This window comes from Sebastes fasciatus, chromosome 16 (assembly GCF_043250625.1).
Source record: "Sebastes fasciatus isolate fSebFas1 chromosome 16, fSebFas1.pri, whole genome shotgun sequence".
Taxonomy (NCBI): Eukaryota; Metazoa; Chordata; class Actinopteri; order Perciformes; family Sebastidae; genus Sebastes; species Sebastes fasciatus.
This window is the reverse complement of record NC_133810.1, coordinates 30,226,205-30,245,955: the sequence shown is the minus strand read 5'-3', so window position 1 is coordinate 30,245,955 and position 19,751 is coordinate 30,226,205. Positions and strand designations below refer to the sequence as shown.

General features: G+C 40.3%; 2 protein-coding genes and 2 non-coding genes across 5 annotated transcripts; all 4 read right to left on the bottom strand.

Moving 5' to 3' along the window:
- Window positions 1–441: 441 nt before the first annotated feature.
- Window positions 442–6,265, bottom strand: hspa8 (heat shock protein 8). Its single transcript, XM_074612045.1, has 9 exons — window positions 5,959–6,265; window positions 4,220–4,429; window positions 3,509–3,714; window positions 3,262–3,414; window positions 2,265–2,820; window positions 1,692–1,894; window positions 1,289–1,487; window positions 977–1,209; window positions 442–887 (listed from the first exon to the last, which is right to left on the bottom strand). The coding sequence occupies exons 1-9, from the start codon at window positions 6,224–6,226 to the stop codon at window positions 699–701; spliced, it is 2,217 nt and encodes a 738-aa protein (XP_074468146.1). The 5' UTR covers window positions 6,227–6,265; the 3' UTR covers window positions 442–698.
- Window positions 1,557–1,649, bottom strand: LOC141753536 (small nucleolar RNA SNORD14). The gene has a single exon (XR_012590497.1). It is a non-coding gene; the product is annotated as a small nucleolar RNA SNORD14 (small nucleolar RNA).
- LOC141753528 (small nucleolar RNA SNORD14) lies at window positions 3,789–3,880 on the bottom strand. The gene has a single exon (XR_012590490.1). It is a non-coding gene; the product is annotated as a small nucleolar RNA SNORD14 (small nucleolar RNA).
- A 3,879-nt stretch (window positions 6,266–10,144) lies between the features above and the next one.
- On the bottom strand, window positions 10,145–16,516 carry crtam (cytotoxic and regulatory T cell molecule). 2 transcript variants are annotated; one of them, XM_074611000.1, is made up of 11 exons: window positions 16,345–16,516; window positions 14,841–14,999; window positions 14,559–14,711; window positions 14,284–14,403; window positions 13,601–13,756; window positions 12,881–13,111; window positions 11,416–11,493; window positions 11,202–11,264; window positions 10,879–11,028; window positions 10,685–10,771; window positions 10,145–10,502 (listed from the first exon to the last, which is right to left on the bottom strand). In XM_074611000.1, exons 1-11 carry the CDS (start codon window positions 16,397–16,399, stop codon window positions 10,336–10,338), a joined length of 1,419 nt encoding a protein of 472 aa, XP_074467101.1. In that variant the 5' UTR covers window positions 16,400–16,516; the 3' UTR covers window positions 10,145–10,335. The 2 variants fall into 2 exon arrangements, with proteins under 2 accessions (XP_074467101.1, XP_074467103.1); XM_074611002.1 differs by having other exon boundaries at window positions 14,859–14,999; window positions 16,345–16,513.
- Window positions 16,517–19,751: the final 3,235 nt, after the last annotated feature.

The window sequence follows — 19,751 nt, the reverse complement described above, 5'->3', positions numbered from 1 at the left end:
TAAAAATGAAAACGGAAACAAAAAGCAGTTATTAATTTCAATCGCAAAAATCCACAGGGGGCCACTGGAGAGGGGCTGAAGAGCTGCATGTAGCCCCAGAGCTGCAGGTTACAGGCCCCTGGTCTAGAAAGTCCCTTTGACCAGTAGAGGTCACTATGTAACCAAGTGATTTGTACTGTGCCTGCATTACATGACTGTTTAAGTTTAATCCCCTTCCTGTAATTAAGGCAGGTACAGGGTTACTCCTCTTTTCCAGCAGTACATAAACAGTGAAAACAACATTGTAGTTTTACTAAAAGATACCAAGCAAAAGCAATCAGAAACAGTGCAGCCATTATAGAAACGAAAACTAGACTATTGATCAAATTTGAACACAGAGCTACTATGTGGGTGATTATCAGCTTCATGCTGAAGGGCTCTGCAGAACATAAAAAAGACAAATTTGTGCAGAGGGTTAAGATTTTTTATTGTCAAGGCAGTGACATGTCCGTGTAAAAACACTTTAACACACATGTGAACTGACGCTCGACTACATGTTCTTCCCAGTTGTGTCGCAAACCATGCAATTAAGTGTGATCCCTGAACCCGTTTTTTTTTTTTTTTTAAATTACACTCTTTAGCTTGTTGGAACTTGTGCTATAAGAGGGTTACTTTCTTAGAAAACATATCAGGAGTTGACAGCTGGAGTGATGAATGTTTTAGTCGACCTCCTCGATGGTTGGTCCGGAGGATCCACCGCCGCTGGGTGCAGCACCGCCGGCTCCAGGGAATCCACCGGCCATGCCTTCTGGCATACCACCAGCACTCTGGTACAGCTTGGTGATGATGGGGTTGCACACCTTCTCCAACTCCTTCTGTTGATGTTCATACTCTTCCCTCTCGGCAGTCTGCAAATAAGGACATTTTAGTTTTCTGGCCAATATATATACACACACATACATATTTATGCACACAAATATATACACATATGATTTACCTGGTTCTTGTCCAGCCAGCTGATGACCTCGTTGCACTTGTCCAAAATCTTCTGCTTGTCGTCATCACCGATCTTGCCAACAAGCTTGTCATCCTCCACAGTGGACTTCATGTTGAAAGCATACGACTCCAGGCCGTTCTTAGAAGACACCTTGTCACGCTGGACGTCATCCTCAGCCTTGTACTTCTCAGCTTCCTGGACCATGCGCTCAATATCCTCCTTGCTGAGTCGACCTGGGAGCAAATTACATATTGTCAGAAATCGTGTCGCAGTACATTTGAGATTACATTTTCTGATGAACTAAAAACTCACCCTTGTCGTTGGTGATGGTGATCTTGTTCTCCTTGCCAGTGCTCTTGTCTACAGCAGAGACATTCATGATGCCATTGGCATCGATATCAAATGTCACCTCGATCTGGGGAACACCACGGGGAGCAGGAGGGATGCCCGTCAGCTCAAACTTGCCCAGCAGGTTGTTGTCTCTGGTCATGGCACGCTCACCCTCATAAACCTGTTGGAAGTATGCAGCGTTAAGCAGACAGTTTTGAAATGATGGGTTGTACAGTATGACAACTTAATTTCGCTCAGACATCCAAGGAAGGTCAGGGCCATCTTTGGTCTTGCGACCTCTGGTGGAAACTACGAATGGCAGGAATAAACGTCATCACTGCGAAATTGAAAGGCTGGTCGGTATAATTGACGTTGTTGTGCTTACTTGGATGAGCACACCAGGCTGGTTGTCGGAATAGGTTGTGAAGGTCTGAGTCTGCTTGGTAGGAATGGTGGTGTTTCGTTTGATCAGGACAGTCATGACCCCTCCAGCGGTTTCAATACCCAGGGACAGCGGGGTGACATCCAGAAGCAGCAAGTCCTGGACATTCTCAGACTTGTCACCAGAGAGAATGGCAGCCTGGACAGCTGTAAAAACAAGCAGCATTTTTAGCATCCATGGTTATCATCCTTTACTTACTAAGAAAGTAACCATTTAGATTTCCAATATGTGAACACTAACTAAAATGTAGAAATTTGCACCAATGTTTTGGGAGCTGTGAAAAGCACATGTCAAAAGTGTTTTTGTAATTAGTCTAACTGCTAGAAGGGGCAGACACAGGTCCATACTGCTGGATTTAAACATTGGGTACTAAAAATCAAAAATAAATTTAAATCAAATCAAGAACCAACAATTTGGCAAATTCCAGCTGCTACAGTTGTGAATCTCACAATGCAAGCAGCTGAGAGGAGAAGGGAATAAACTGGTGTGTGCATCCATCTGGCTGAAGACACTTACCAGCTCCATAAGCCACAGCTTCATCTGGATTGATGCTCTTGTTCAGCTCCTTTCCATTGAAGAAATCCTGGAGCAGCTTCTGGATCTTGGGGATACGGGTTGAGCCACCGACCAACACAATGTCATGAATCTGCCCTTTATCCATCTTGGCATCACGGAGTGACTTCTCCACGGGGTCTAAAGTGCCACGGAAGAGGTCAGCGTTGAGCTCCTCAAAACGAGCCCTGGTGATTGAGGTGTAGAAATCTACGCCCTCGTACAGAGAGTCAATTTCAATGCTAGCCTGGGTGCTGGAAGACAGGGTGCGCTTTGCTCTTTCACAAGCGGTGCGCAGACGACGGACAGCTCTCTTGTTGTCGCTAATGTCCTTCTTGTACTTGCGCTTGAACTCAGCGATGAAGTGGTTGACCATGCGGTTGTCGAAATCTTCCCCACCAAGATGTGTGTCTCCAGCAGTGGACTTGACCTCAAAGATACCATCCTCGATTGTCAAGATGGACACATCGAAGGTGCCACCACCAAGATCAAAGATGAGGACATTCCTTTCAGACCCAACCTGAAATTAAAATCAGTGTTAATATTTTCTAAAGCTAATCAATTATGATTAACTTCCTCAATTTGATCATATGCATTGATATCACAAAAGTTGAATATTGACATCATTCTAGGGATGCACAAAATTGGATTTCTGCCAATATGACAATGCACTGTTATTGTGACATGCCTACCGTTGTTGTGATGGCAGACGCAGACATAACATAAAGCTTTTAAAAAAGCAGTCACCGGGCAAAATGAGAAAACTACGTCCAACTTATTTTGCATGTAAAACATGGCATATTCATTTGTGTTAGTTTGGCCCTCTCTTATTGGAGGAAATTTCTGGCCGATGCCGATCGGTCATTTTAAAGCCTTTATCTGCAGATACAGATGACGTGCCGATATCATCGTGCATCCCTATATCATTCAAGTATATATGTAATTGTTCAAAGTTGTCTACCTTTTTGTCCAGCCCATAGGCGATGGCAGCAGCTGTTGGTTCATTGATGATACGCAAAACATTGAGGCCAGAGATTGTGCCAGCATCTTTAGTGGCCTGGCGCTGGGAGTCATTGAAGTAGGCAGGTACCGTAATTACAGCATTGTTGACGGTCTTAAAAAGGAAACAAGCCAAACATTAGCATAATTATATAATCATTTACATAAAAGCTTGCAGTATTTGTCCTGAGCTGTGTCAAATTACATACTTTTCCGAGGTAGGCTTCAGCAATCTCCTTCATCTTTGTCAGCACCATCGACGAGACCTCCTCTGGGTAAAAAGATTTTGACTCCCCCTTGTACTCAACTTGAACCTTGGGGCGGGTGTTGTCGTTGACTACATTAAATGGCCAGTGCTTCATATCTGACTGTACAACTGCGTCGTCAAACCTGCGACCGATTAGACGTTTGGCATCTGCAAAAGACAGATAATAGTTTATTTTAAAAATCAAAAGGAATCTGCTTTCATGTGAGCTTCCATTAAGAACATCACTCAGACATCCAAGGAAGGTTTGGGCCATCTTTGGTCTTTCAACCTCTGGTGGAAACTACGAATGGCAGGAAAATCGTCATCACAGTGAGGTCACCTAAGACTATTTGTATGTTTCTGTCATTCTTGTCTCATGTTTATAGGAGTTAAACTTCTAGACCATCCATTGATGATCCATTTTCAGTTGACACGTGTGACAAGAATGACAGAAGACCACAGTATCACCAGGATTGGAAATTAGCACCAGCCAAATGCTGGTAAAATATGCAAGCGTCAGCTAGATTTGCTTCACTCACCAGCCAAAAAAAAAGTTAATCTATTGAGTGGCTGGTAGATTTTGGAATCCACCAGCCACAGTGGCAGGTGGGTAAAAAAGTTAATTTCCAACCCTGATTTTATCACCATCCCATTAAAAAAAAGGAATTCTTACCAAAAACTGTGTTGGTGGGGTTCATGGCAACCTGGTTCTTGGCTGCATCTCCGATCAGCCTCTCCGAATCTGTGAAGGCCACATAGCTGGGTGTGGTCCTGTTTCCTTGGTCGTTGGCAATGATTTCAACTTTGCCATGTTGGAACACACCAACACAGGAATAGGTGGTCCCGAGATCGATACCAACTGCTGGTCCCTTAGACATGTTGCCTATAGAAATAAAAAAGGAAAATGGTTAATGTCATTGATTCAGTGTGACTTTTTAAAGCTCGTGTCAGCCAAAACTATTTCTGCGCAGTACACTGAAACACAAACACCAGTTAGAACTTAATGTATGATGGATGTCACAATAAGGAACTGTATATGGTAAATTAATTAGTCATAACTTGCCACTGTAGACTTTAGTGACTTTGTTGCCCAGTGGACATGACTTGGACTTGATCTCATGATATCTTAAATATATATAATGTATAAAATAGTGGTTTCCGTCTCTACAGTTAAATAAAATGTGTGTAACTGTATTAAATAAAATGTGTGTAACTGTATTAATAAACCCAAGGGCTAACCAGGCTGCAAAAGCATAGGCATTTAGAGAGCATGGCTTTAGTTATGTGACAATGACGCATCAAGTTAATCACAGACAAACAGTTGGCGTAAAGACTGGAAATAGAAGAAAAAGAAAAAAAGCAACTCTTCAACATGCAAGAAATAAACCATTTCGACAAATTAACCCTGGTACAAGCTTGATCATAAAATAGTTGGACTGAACTGTAAGACAGCCATAAGGCGAATAGCCTTATAACAAACACTAGATGTGAAATAGTGTGATTCCAGACTGGTGCAGATAAATATAGAAACTCTGGATGTGATTTGTAATGCAAGTACTGCATTTACTCAAGTACAATTTTGAGGAGCTTGTAGATTCAAGATTCAAGTATTTTCTTGTACTTTTATCAGAATCAGAAATAATATAATATTTATTGATCCTCGGGGGGGAAATTGGGTCAATATAGTTGCTCTCAAATATAAACACAAAGGAATATAAGAAAAGTTGTAATAAAGGAGTATGTGAAATGTAAATTGAGTACATAATGCTACACTATATAACAATATATGTAGAGTAATAAATAAATAATAACAATAAGATAAGTACAAATATGTGCATCAAAATTGAATAGATACAGACTTTTGTTCTATAGGGTTAGGGATAAAGGTAACAGTAAAATCAAAGAACATTATATTATTAATCTGATTATTCTCTTCGCTAAATTTCATATACATAAATCCAAATTTAGTTAATCTAAACCTTCATTTGTTTTGTACTTATAGGTGCAAATAGCAAATTCTTGAATCTTGAATACAAAGCCTTTTATTCTGAAAATCAACCGGAAGTCTTCTCCATCCCGGTTAGCGTGACGTCATTTTGTTCGAGAACATTCTGGAATGTCTCCCCCCCGCCCCCTCCTCTCTATGCTAAACTAACGGTAGCTAACTGAAACCGTTACAAGCATGACGTCATCTACAACCGTTACAAGCACCGGAGCTGGATTCGTCCAGAGTATTAATAATAATCTGCATCATTTACACTCAACACTTTCAATAAACAGATGTACATGTCGGTTAATATTGTTGCAGAGTGTGAGAGAGCTAACGGCTAACTGCCAACTAACCGTTATTCAAACGAGCCGTGAAGCATTGTGGGTGATTCTACTGCATATGTGCAACTAGAGATAACTCACCGAATGGTTGGACCGATGATGTCTTTCTGTGTTGGTGTGACAGCGGAGAGGCTGCTGGATGGGTCCGGTGCCGGTTAGCGAGAGCAAAGTGGGACTGGACCGGTACCGGAGCTGCTTTTATACCTCGGCAAAGCAGCCAATCAGATGGCGTGGCTGCGAGCACTTCCGGAACGCTCCACCAATCACGCTCCGTATGTCTGATGACGTCAGTAATGAGGCAGCCTGCTTCCTGTTTTGGTCTTTTATAATCAGTGATAAAGAACCGCATGGCTCAGTGACTGTTCACAGCTTTGTCTTGTTCAATGGACATAAACACGTTTATATTGTGATTTTAAATTAAATTTATAAAATAAACCAATAAAAAGAACTCTGAAATAACAAAACGTGAATTATTTGACTCAAATCATGTGAATCTAGCATGGCTCAATGCATGTTTACACAGCTTTGTCTTGTTCAGTGGACATAAACACCTTTATTTCTAAAGGGGGACATGTTTTTATTGTGATTTTAAATTAAATTTATAAAATAAACCAATAAAAAGAACCCTGAAATAACAAAACGTGAATTATTTGACTCAAATCATGTGAATCTAGCATGGCTCAATGCATGTTTACACAGCTTTGTCTGGTTCAGTGGACATAAACATGTTTATATTGTGATTTTAAATTAAATTTATAAAAATAAACCAATAAAAAGAACCCTGAAATAACAAAACGTGAATTATTTGACTCAAATCATGTGAATCTAGCATGGCTCAATGCATGTTTACACAGCTTTGTCTTGTTCAGTGGACATAAACACGTTTATTTCTAAAGGGGGACATGTTTTTATTGTGATTTTAAATTAAATTTATAAAATAAACCAATAAAAAGAACCCTGAAATAACAAAACGTGAATTATTTGACTCAAATCATGTGAATCTAGCATGGCTCAATGCATGTTTACACAGCTTTGTCTTGTTCAGTGGACATAAACACGTTTATTTCTAAGGGGGACATGTTTATATTGTGATTTTAAATTAAATTTATAAAATAAACCAATAAAAAGAACTCTGAAATAACAAAACGTGAATTATTTGACTCAAATCATGTGAATCTAGCATGGCTCAATGCATGTTTACACAGCTTTGTCTTGTTCAGTGGACATAAACATGTTTATTTCTAAGGGGGACATGTTTTTATTGTGATTTTAAATTAAATTTATAAAATAAACCAATAAAAAGAACTCTGAAATAACAAAACGTGAATTATTTGACTTAAATCATGTGAATCTAGCATTATAGCTTTGTCCGGTGATAGATATATGTAGTTATAGGCAAACGACACACAAGATTTTATATATACAATGGAATGAGTTTAAATTCGTATTCCATTGAGGATGTAAATAAAGGCCAGCAGAGGTGATTTAATCCTGTCGTAGGCCCTTTTGTTCCCAGCGACCACCACATACTGCAACACACAGTAGCCTATTGTAGGCCTACTTCATTTATACTTCACATTTAGCAAATTACACAACCATCTTTCTCCATCAGCATGAGTCAAATTACACAACCATCTTTCTCCATCAGCATGAGTCACTACTGAATTTCTGCACACTGCAACACTATCCGTTTTACTAGAAACATAAATGCACTCTTATTCCATGGAAATAAACATGTTTATTTCAAGGGGGAACATTTTTTTAATCCCAGGTCTTATTGATTTTAAATTAAATTTATAAAATAAACCAATAAAAAGAACTCTGAAATAACAAAACATGAGAATTATTTGACTCAAATCATGTGAATCTAGCATGGCTCAACACATACAGCTTTGTCCGGTGATAGATGTAGTTATAGGCAAGCGACATAGGAGATATATATATACTGGAAAAACAAAGTTTGGAAACTTGTGTTTGGTGGATTATTTCTCTGTTGTTCCAATGCTAATGGTCATTGTATTTTACATCGTTGGAAAGCCTGTTTATTTACCTTCGCAATGATGTCCAACTTGTAAGGATCATGCATTTGTGGGATGAGCAGCACAGCTGATTATGTGGGTAGCGCCCAAGAAAAATTTGCCAAAATGCTCTAGTGTATTCTCATAAGGCTACCAGGAAGCCTGCAATGACTGCCCTTCACCGTCAGGCCCGTTTGCGCTGGTGTCGACAACACAGAAAATGGAACCTGAACATGTGGGGGAATGTCATGTTCACTGATGAGTCCAGGTTCTGTCTGCGAAAGTTGGATGGCAGGGTCAAAAGATGGAGACGACGCGGAGAACGCTATGCTGATTGTTGCACCAATGGAGTAACAGCTTTTGGTGGGGGCAGTGTCATGGTGTGACAATAAACATCTTGATCTTGAATCTTGAATCTTGAACACCCTGGGGGTAACGTCATTTCTCATTGATCAGCTGCAGGGACATGGATCATGCTCCAGTGTTTCCCGTTAATTACGCCCGCCACAGTTTCATAATGAACCGACAATATCTTTAGTCTCTGTCTCAGCAACACACTCTCACGAGATCTGGCAATTAACAATCGCAAACTCCCTAGCTCAGTGGTTCCCAAACTGTTTCACGTCGCGGACCCCTAAACTGACACAAATTAGACCACGGAGCCCCATTTGATAAGATTTTGTCTCAGGGTCTCCTTTTGCTTTAAGATGTTTCAGAAAATCTATGAATCCCATGACCAAAATATTCATACATTCTGTCACTATGTTACTTATGGATGGAATTATAGTGAAAATAAATGATTTTCCTTTTTGCTGGGGACCCCCTGGAACCTCCTCAATGACCCCATTTTGAATTTTTATCTAGTGTAAGCAAAAGAAAATATAAATTCATGATGTATGTTACAGCTGTCTGTTTTTTCTGTGCTGCTGTCCCTTTTCCCTCTGCATCAGCTCTGCCCAGGTGTGCTGAACTCCTCAACGAGGTGCCCAGGTGTGCTGCATTTGCTCAACGAGGTTAGGAAGGAAGTGCTTAAAAGCTCCTGTGCCAGCAGCAGAAGAGAGAGGCTTCTGGCGTGGGGACTGCTGCTGCTGCTGCTGCTGCTGCTGCTGCTGCTGCTGCTGCTGCTGCTGCTGCTGCTGCTGCTGCTGCTGCTGCTGCTGCTGCTGCTGCTGCTGCTGCTGCTGCTGCTGCTGCTGCTGCTGCTGCTGCTGCCTCTCAGTTTAGGACTTTATATTGGGTTTTTTCATATGTCTTTGTTAATAAATCCTGTGGATTTTTAGAGTTTTAAAGGTTTTTTTTGTGGTTGCTTTGGGTCAGTGTTTGAGTATTGTTGGCCCCAATGGGGCTGCCCAAGGGTGGGGCGTAACAATGTAAAAATAACCCAATCTGCTTCCATCCATCCACACAACGGACCTTAGCCCTCCTCTCTCCCCCCCGCCTTTCTTAACAACCTCGATGCCGCCTGTGAGCACTTCCAGCCGGCGGGTTTGTATCTCTGAAATGAACTGATGAAGCGGTCCAAGTTGTGAAATTCAATGTCTAAAAGGTCTTGCCAGCTATGCAAGACTGAGTGAACACACGTGAGAAAAAAATTATAACTAGACTACTAATTTGCAGAATCCGAAGACGCTGAGCCTTGCATTGTGCACACTTTGCCGTCATCATCATCTTCTTCAGGGCTTGGTGGAAAGTCTGTGTTGGAACCATCCAGTTTGGATTTACACACTTATAGTTTACGCTCGGCTTCTACCTTGAAGGCATGTGGTTAGGCTGTGGGATCCCCATGGCAGGCGGTGCTCAGTCGCCAGGCCAATTAACTTAAGCCTTTTCTCGCCCAGTCAGCAGTTGGGTCTGAGTTGCTGTATGCACAGATTCAGGCCCAACTGGCTGTAAATCACATCCCTAATGGCTTTCACCTCCAGTGGATACCAATAGGCCTAACAAAGCCCCTTGGAGGGCCTAATACGAAATAGAATTTGTAGTTACTGGATGTAACTCCAGCTCTATAAATAGATTTGTATAGCCCTCTAACTACAAGTCCAGCTGGCTCCTGTTCTGTTCTCATTGCTGAGTTCAAAAGGGAGGTGAACAGCTGGTGTTGTGTAGTCTGGTTACCATCTCTTGACTGGGTGCTGAGTGCAATGATCCATCTCAGGTGTGCCAATCAGAGCTTCGATGGAGTTAGCCAAAGTTACATTCAGTTATTTCCCTTAAACATCCATTACATGTTCAAATAAAGTATGCCATTGTGTTGTAGAAAAAACATAATTTATTGGTAAACATAAAATATATACAATATTCAGAAGCTTATAAGCAAGTACATTATTTTCTGTGTAAACATACACTCTTTTTTACAAGTAGGCTACAGTAAAAAAAAAAAAGCTAATCATCTTAACATGATGATATTGCTGATGTTGTAAATACTGTATTTTACAGATTGTTATAGCTCCGTCTCCTTTATGTCACTCCTGACTAAAGTTTGTTCCAGGGTTTGAGGTTGAGAAGTCTGCTCTATATTTTCCCTCTCTGTTGCAGCTGTGTTTATCACTGAGGTTATCACTGCTGGTTTCTCAACGACGTACTGTGTGAACGCCGTGTGGAAGAGCCCTGAGAGAGAGAGAGAGAGAGTTTTACAATCAGTGATTCATTGCAGAAACAGGTTCACAAAGCATGTGATGGGAAGAGGAGGAATTCAAACGTTTGCAGTTGGATTACAGTCTCTGCTGGCACACATGTCTTTCAGTACATTTCTATATTTCTTTAAGAGGAGTGCTGAATCATCGGCTTACCTCTCCGCCTTTGTCCTTGGGCGTTCCTCTCTTCCTGGCTTGATTTTGATTTACTGCTCTCCTCTGATGGAACCGAGTCCTCATTCTCTGTAACAATAAAAACTGTTATATTTTCAAAAAAGAACGTACTTGCTGCTTTACGGTGTAAACTACAAGATGCTATATGCAGAAAATGGGGGAAATGGTCTGCTTACCTCTCTTCCAGGCCATGTGCGCTCTCCTCAGCTTGATGGCAAAAAAAATGACGACCACCAGAAGACAGAAGATCAGAAATGTAACCAGGAAGACCAGTAACGATGAACTTCCTTCACTTCCTCTCTGTGTATTTGGGTCATTAGAGCTTCCTGGGAATTGACAGAATGCTGGTCAGCAAAACCGTAATCACTTTTAAAGCCTATTACACATTTTTACTATGTGTAAAAGCAAGACTGTTATCTCATTATCATTTTCATACCAGATCAACTGAACTGTATAGTCTCAACCATGCAGACATATACTGTTACCAGTGTGAATTTACCTGTTCCGTTTCCCTCCGTATGGTTAGAGATCGTCTCTGTTGGCTCAGACACAGATGCCCAGTCTTTAAGGAATTATGAAGAGAGAAGGTACAATAAATAAACAGCAGCCTAGAAGTCAATCCTGTTTTCTAAATAGAACAACTCAATTGCGGTTGTTCAGAAGTACCACTAGGTGGGATCAGACATTTGTCTTACAATGCACTCATATCATACCTGTTGTGCTTGTTGTATTACTGATGGTGTCATTCCTCCTCCTGGTTGAGCCTGATAATACCGAGGTTGTTGAGTCATCTACAAGAAATAAAAACATTTTTTATAAATAAGTCTCATGAGAAAAAGGTTATTTTTTTGAAAAGGTGCAATGTGTAAAATCTGGCAAGAATTTCAGTTTAAAACATTCGAAAAATTAACTAACATTATTGACAGAATGTGAAGAGGTCACACAGTTGATGTTTTGTGTATGTATTGTGTTGCAGAGATGTCTTGAAATGAGCATGCTAACCAACTAACCCCAGCCCATCCTGTCTTGTAAAAAGTAAGTGGTTTTAGCGCAAATTCAGCCAGCAGTGCAAACCCCAGCACCGGGGGTCTCTAGAATTTTTTTCATAACTGATGACTGTAAATTTAGACTGTATGGAGCCTGAGGTAGAGGTGAAATGTTTGTTTGGAGCAGGTGCCAGATCTCACACATTGCACCTTTTAAAGAACATTTCCTGAATGTTATTTCAGAAGCTGGAAACTGCAAGGTTTTGTGTAACTTTTAATGTAAAAATGTATTTATCTCTGGAAAATTGTTCTTACATTTTTAAAGATAAAAAAACAAACAAACTCTGGGTTCAAATATTTAAGAAAATGTAAACAGCAGGTCTTCGAGCTGGGATATCAAATTGTTGATGATACTATCTCGGAAAGGCTCTTCAACCACACGGAGCATCGCAGTTCCATCTTCAGAATTTATGAATACACATCACCGAGTTTCACACTATAGTCTGAGACTTCCGTCACAGGAAACACATTTAGTGGTATCACAACTACAGTGGTGGGCTGAACTGAATGCATTATGAGAGTTGAAACTTTCCATCCCACGGGCCAACACTGTGTTTAATATACATGCGTTATATGATACAATATACTGTACAAGGCATGTAGCATAGGGAACTATACGCCCATGTTATTCCTATGGTCAAAAACAGTCCAAAAATATGAGTAAACATGATCAACTCTCTCCCAAATCCAAAAACTAGAGTGCTAAATCTCAAATTTGTGAGACTTACTTTTCTGGTTTCTGGCTTTGAGAGAGACAGTAGCTCATGTTCACAAAATTAATGGAACTTTCCTCGGCCATGAAAATAACTTGTTCCCCTTTAAGTTTCATTAATCCACATCATTATTTGCGGTGTAGAGAGTTCACTTTCCTTTATTATATACTGTATATTTTAATAAATTCATGTAGAGATTATTGTTATGTTTTATGAATGTTGAGTCTTTGAGGCATGCCACATCATTTACTATGTCACATTAATGTTTACAATGAATCATTAATATAGATTTTGTTGTTGTTTTTTAAAGATTTGTTCTGTTTCTTTTGTGTCCCTCATGTCACGACTGCATATGTCATCTGATGTGGAAAAGTTGAAGTCCATGCAACATAAAAATCATATACAAATGTTCCACTCACCACTGGTGTTGAGAGGAAGTCCAGAGGATGTGACCATATTTGGCCCATTGGAGGGAACAGTTGATGACCTTATAGAGCTGTCTGATGAAGGCTCATTCACGCCTCTGGTTGAAAGGTACGCCGTTGTTCTCCCATGTCTGACCCAGCCAGTCGTTGTTCTCTGCCCCTCTGTTGACCCTTGAGGCCGGGCTGTGGTTGAACTGGCCGTGGTTGTGTGCCAGGGCTTTGTAACTGTGACAGAGAGGGGTTTTTACATTAGTTAACAAGCAGAAACAGCATTACATTCATGGGAAATCAAAAGGAAAACTCATGCTGACATTTAAACAAATCTGCATATCACACATCTGCTTTTTTTTTTCAATTAGAATTCAGGAAACGCTTGCAACATATAGAAAGAGGAAATACACAGGGCTGGTTTTTTTGTTGTTGTTTTCGGTCGGTCGAGTCTCACAGTCTGGACAGTGTCATGGAGTAACTCTTGAGAAAAACACCCTTCTCCAGTGCTTTCCCTGTTTCGTGACGACACAACTACGCTGTCACTGTTCCTCAAATATCACCCTTATACAGAAATACTCTGAACTAAACAAGTGTTGGTTAATGCAAGGGCTATTTTTTACTAGTTTCCCTGCTGGTGAATCTTTGATACAGGCTAAAAGTGGAGCTGGGGGAGAGCAAAACAGACAGAGATGATTATTTTCAAATGAAATGAATTGTACTCACATTCTCGTCCAATTTTGAGAAAGTTCATCAGATGTTGCGAGTGTAGAGCTGGATGGTGAACGAGGCATTTCACAGTGACTCTGTTCTCCACTGAGCGAACACGTAACATATCAGTTGAGACATATTTTTTATCTTCATGTAGGACTTGGGCATGACCTGTGGAATGGGACACATGTCATTAGTGTCCATTTCTAAGGTGTACCGGCAAAAAACTATCATATGACATTGCTGAGAACTCACAATTTATACTTTCCTAAGAGAGTTTGAACTTTCAAAATTATATAAAAACAGATGAGTGGGTCTACATGTTTGTAGAAGTGTTGAGTTCTGTCATTAAACGACATTTTTAAAGGTCATGGCCGTCATCAGGACTTGAAATAACATCCGCCAACCCACTAACCCACCCTAAGTGGGTAAAGATTCCCGTAACTGTGGCAGGTGGTGTCATCAAATGAGCCCACTCTGAGGTTTCTGAATCTAATTTTGACACACCTACAAAAGTGCAATCGCAACGGCGAGTACAGAGAGCTGGGTGTTCAAACACAACGACAAGTGTCCAAGGACTCTTTAAGTAGAGTTTCAGAATAGGATTGCGTAAGATGCAACACCACAAACGTTATGTTACCTTATTGGTCCACCTCTTTATTACAATGCAGCTTTTCAGTTATTAGTTTCAAACTTACCAAGAATTTCAGGTCCCTGATCCAATTTCCAGGAGATCTGGGGAGGATATTGGTTCCCCTCAGCGGTGCATTTTATGAAAAACTGTCCTTCGTGCTTCGTTACTGACATTTTGGGAAAGCCTTTAAAACAATCAACACCAGAGCAAATGTTATTACATTATTATGAAATGCTCATCAAATCATCAATGCAATGGTCACGGTGAGTGTTTTATCATTGCTGGCTTCAACAATACTGTAATGTGTTGACCCAGCCAACTGCAACATTAGACTCTCACCTAACACTGTCACCTCCACTTTCATCTCTGTCGGGCGATCGCCATAGTGAGTGCAAGTGTAGTTGCCTCCATCTTTGAAGGTGATGTTGGAAATACTGATGGCGAATTCTGACTCAGACAGTTTAGTGATGCTGTAGCGCTTGTCCTGTAAAGCTGCAGGAGCAAGTAAGGGAAAAATAGAAAAAGATGTTTAATATCCTTAAGTTAAAAGTCTTGCAATTTTGGCCCGAACATCAAACAAGTTGTATTGCTGCTTATACTGTTGTTGTGTGATTGACGCACATGATATGTGGTCTTCACCTTGATTGCGATTGAAGAACATGATATATCCGTCAGGGTTCTTCCAGTCGACATTGGTCTTGTGAGCATTCGTAACTGGGCAGCTTAGGTTGAGTGTCTGACCTTTTTTCAAAGTCACGCGCTGACACACCACAAGTGAAACTGCAAATCAAATAAATAGGAACATCAATTTCCACACTGAGAACACAATTTCATTTCCACGCCTCCATACAGTTTGATAATACACATAACATTTCATGAAATTACACCAATTCCACGCGGCTATACCTCTTTACTGCCCACAAGCGGATGATCAACCTACTATTGGAATTAAAGTATGTTTCCCTCCCTCGCAAACGGAGGTGTCCGAACCCTGCTTCTCACAGTTTGACTCATCATGTGTGTGTGTGTGTGTGTGGGTGGGTGGTGTGACAGGAAATCAAAAACCTTCCTCACTGTACTGCAACTGCTAAACAAGCCCCCCCCCCTGTCACAAATACATGTATAATGGGTATTCTGATGTGACAGGAAGTAATGTGGTCAGTTCGTTCACGGCGAAAGAGAAAGTACTGGCTGGTGTGAGAGTTGTGCTGTGGGTTGTTCGGGGGCTTTGGGGGCTTTTTCTTTCCTACGGGGTGAGAATGACGAGCTGTTTGGAAAACACATTTGTGGGGGCATATTGACACCAACAGGGTGTGAGGCCGGTGGGCTTGAAGGATCAGAGGTCATCAAGACATTTTCACACTTGTGGGCTGTGTGTTAGAGATAACACATCACTAATACGTCAGTGAACAATGGAACACATGAAAACCACAGAAAACTACTTAATATACAAAACGTTTACTGTACAGCGAGTTTCCTCTAGACGTTAGTGATTGGGTTTCAGATATTTTTGGGGATTTCTAAAGTCTGATTTTTAAAGAACATTTCACTTTCACAGGAAATACTATGCAATGTAAAATATATGCATCACATAAGAGCAACTAAGCTGATATATTATGCAACATTCATACATAAACATGCATGCATACATACATATACTGTATTAGAATGTGGAAGAATTAAATATCTAAAATAATTGAATAAAATGAAATAAAACTTTGGATAAATTGTATGAGAATCCAAATGTGGATACAGTTCATCATTGCTGATGACTAAATGAAAAGCTTTACATGTAAATATACAAATTGAATGCCTCAAAAAGCATGAGCTCAGACACAAATGCTTTTTTTACTGAAGACAAATGCAACCATTTGAATGACAGAAACATCAGAGTTTGTAATTTCACCCAAATATTCCCCAATAAACCATCAAATTCTGAAACATCACATATTACCATATAGAAGGATGAGTATTGTAACTGTCATATGTTAAGAAGACATCACTTCCAGTAGCTTCATCTACAGTGTTTAATGATCAGATTCAGTTCATTGTCTCATTTCAGCATTAGCTACTTTTCATAACAAAGTATGTTAATCGACAAGTATTGAAAGTGTAAAGGACTCACCCTGTATGAGTAACACGAAGACGCTCAGCTGCAGCTTCAGTTCCATCTCTGACATACACTAACAATCACACTTCAACTCTGCCGCGCTTCCTCATCTCTTGATCTATTTGTATTCTCCACTGAGGGACCTTCCGTGACATCACAGCCTTGTGCTTTCCGTAGACCGTTGGTTCAAGGGAGTCTCATGTGATACCCAAAGTAAAAGTACAGGGTTAATAGTTCAGGATTCATACATGTTAGCTTCTGTTTCTGAAACAGATAGTTAACAATCACTTTAGTGGTTTAATGAAAAAGATTTTTTATATATATATATATATAAATCTTAATATTCAGTAGCTTTAATCAACAATTTTCACAACAAAAATCCCCCACGAAAAAAAATACAGGCAGCTTGTATTTCACAGCTAAATGGAGGAGAAACATTATATTTGTACTGTTTCTGCTATTATGTATTATATATCACAAGTCAACATGTTCTCTGTGAGAAAGTTCTGTTGAGTTACGCCAGAGCTAAATGTTCACAACATTTTCAGGGTGCTTGCTTTCGCTAAAATATATATGTATATGTACATGTATATAATAATTATAATAATTTTATTTGTAGCGCACTTTTCAAGCCCAAAGCCCAAGGAAATCCACATCATAGCCAGCCTAATACAATGAAACATAAATAATGAAATAAAAACCAATACAATGGGAAAATAAAGAAACAAGCATATACATATTCATACAATTACATATGCACATACATACACATCAGCAAACAAGCATACAAAAACTCAAGTTACTATCCAGGATAACACCCAGATTTCTCGTGGCTGACTTTACGTTGGGAGTAAGGGGGCCAAGGAGAGGCTGTACTTGATTTGAGATGTGGTCTGGGCCAATGATGAGTACTTCAGTTTAGTCAGAGTTGAGTTCTAAAAAGTTTTGGGACATCCAACCTGTTAAGTCTTGTAGGCAGCTACGTAGGGATGCTAATTTATTGGTGTCAGAGGGTTTAAATGATAGGTAGAGCTGTGTATCATCAGCATAGCTATGGAAGGAGATGTTGTGATGACGGATTATGCGTCCTAGAGGCAACATGTAAAGTGTAAAAAGAACAGGTCCCAGGATTGATCCTTGTGGAATACCATGACTGGTCTGTGTGGGACTGTAGCTAAACTCCCCAACTGAAACAATACATTTCCTGTTGGACAAGTAAGAGGAAAACCAGTCAAGTGCAGCTCCAGTGATGCCTGCCCACTGAGGTCAAGCAGAACTAACACAGAACATGCACCAGAGTCTGCAGCCATCAGTGAGTCATTTGTGACCGTTTTGCACAGTTTCTGTGCTGCGTAATTTGCGTAAATGTGGTTGTTGTTGAGTACCTGTATTAATTGGTCCAGCACTACTTTTTCTAGGATTTTTGATGTGAAAGACAGTTTAGAAATTGGCCGGAAATGTGTTAATCTGTGGGATTTAAACCAGGTCCCTTCAACAGCGGTTGAACACAGGCGGTTTTGAATTGGTCTGGTACAACTCCAGAGGTCAGAGAGCTGTTAGTAATGGACAGTAATGCAGGGCTGATTGACTCTATTGATTCTTTAAACACTTTTGAGGGTATAGTATCAAGGGGACTTGAAGAAGGACTCATAAGTGCTACAGTATTCTTAAAATGCTGAAGTGATACTGGTCGGAAACAATCCAGCACAACCAAAGAGGGGCAAGTGAGGTCAACTGCAGAGGTGGGAGGAGTGATGTTTGCCTTTATCTGGTCAATCTTTTCTATGAAGAAGGAAAGGATTTTGTCACAGTCGGCTGAGGAAGAAACGTCTGCAATAGGAGGAGGAGAATTTACAAGCTGATTGATGTTGTTAAGCAGGATTCTGGGGTTATGTTGGTTGGTGGAGATGAGCTGTGAGAAATACTGGTCCCTGGTTTCCTTTATCTTACCGTTGTATGCTGTCAGTAGGTCTTTGAGCAGCAGGTAATGAACCTGTAGTTTACTGGACTTCCACCTGCGTTCCACTTTTCTACAGGTTCTTTTAAAGGGACTGTTTGTTACTTCTTACAGGTATAAATGGTATAAAAGGTGTCGCTGTTAACAAGCAATTCTGAAAGTTACAAATAGTCCCTTTAAGGCTACGGATGTCCTCATTCATCCACGGGGCTATTTTGGTGGTGGTTTTATGTTTGGTTATTAATGGAGCAACTATGTTCAGGGTAGATAGGCATAACTGATTAAAAGCTAATAACTGGTCGTTTGTATCAGAAAAAATGGACAGATTGTATCTAACAGTGTTAAAAAGTGAAGAGAAAGACTGAGCTGTGTCTTTATTGAGAATACAGAACCGTACCTTCTGCTTTTGAGGTTTTATAGTAGCATGGAGGACTGTATTAAGCAGGATACACATATGGTCAGACACAGCAAGATCTCTGGTGGAGAGACTGTGGCAGCTGCCAATTCTCTGGTGCTTGCTGTTGTTTCCCTTTTCCCTGGTGTTTTTTTGGTTGAATTGCTGAGTGATTAGAGGGTTATTCAGTTCACCTGTTGCGCAGGGTGTGGGGACTGGCTCTTAAATGATAGTTGAGAGCAGCTTGGTGCATTCCCCTCTTGGCCAATCAGGGTGTAACGACGCCCTTTCGGTAGGGCTTAAAAGAGGAGGGAAACTGCACACCCACGGCCATTCTGATCTCTCCTTCACTAAATGCAACATGTGTTATCAGCCAAACCAGAAACTCTGGTCTGTTTTAGGCCCTTTTGAGATTCTGTGCTCTTTGTGTGTTGTTTATTGAGAGTGTTGACTATCCTAGTTGGGGAAACAAAATAAATACCAATCAATTGGGTTACCTGCACTAGGACGTTTAGGTGCTATTTGTGCAAGAATCTGGCTTGCCTCACGATAGCCTAACGCCTTCTAGTCATTTGTTGATTTTCACTGAAACCCTTTATACCCATTTCTTTTAGTGTATTTTATTTGGGAAACTTTAAAGGAGGGTAAAAGGAAAAACAAGAGGCATTTGATCATTATCGAAGAGGCATTTGTTCATTATTATTATTATTAAGGTGGCATTTTATTTTATATTAATATGTGGATGGGAACTGTTTTTCAGTCTTCTGCCTGAACAACTAAAGTCTGGGGAAATCAGTACCGCCACAAGACTGTCAAGGTTCAAGCCCAGTGTAAACACTAGATCTAGTGTGTGTCCACAGTTGTGGGTAGGACCATGCACATGTTGGACAAAATTGTAGGACTCAGTAATATTTAAAAACTCAGTTGCAGCTTGATCTGTGATGTTATCAACATGAAAGTTAAAATCCCCAACGATCATAATTTTATCGTAGTTGAGGAGGCAAAAAATTCTGAAATTCAGTTAGAAACAAAGGGTTACGAGTTGGGGGTCGATAAATGACAATACAGATT

Coding starts and splice junctions, on each gene's coding strand:
- crtam (XM_074611000.1), bottom strand. CDS start 16,399: ATGTCAGAGATGGAACTGAAGCTGCAGCTGAGCGTCTTCGTGTTACTC. Junction 13,757..14,283: donor TCAGGGACCTGAAATTCTTG/GTAAGTTTGAAA, acceptor CCCATTCCACAG/GTCATGCCCAAGTCCTACAT. Junction 13,112..13,600: donor TCTCAAAATTGGACGAGAAT/GTGAGTACAATT, acceptor TCTCTGTCACAG/TTACAAAGCCCTGGCACACA.
- hspa8 (XM_074612045.1), bottom strand. CDS start 6,226: ATGCGGTTCTTTATCACTGATTATAAAAGACCAAAACAGGAAGCAGGC. Junction 4,430..5,958: donor ATCATCGGTCCAACCATTCG/GTGAGTTATCTC, acceptor TTATTTCTATAG/GCAACATGTCTAAGGGACCA. Junction 1,895..2,264: donor AGCTGTGGCTTATGGAGCTG/GTAAGTGTCTTC, acceptor TTGTTTTTACAG/CTGTCCAGGCTGCCATTCTC.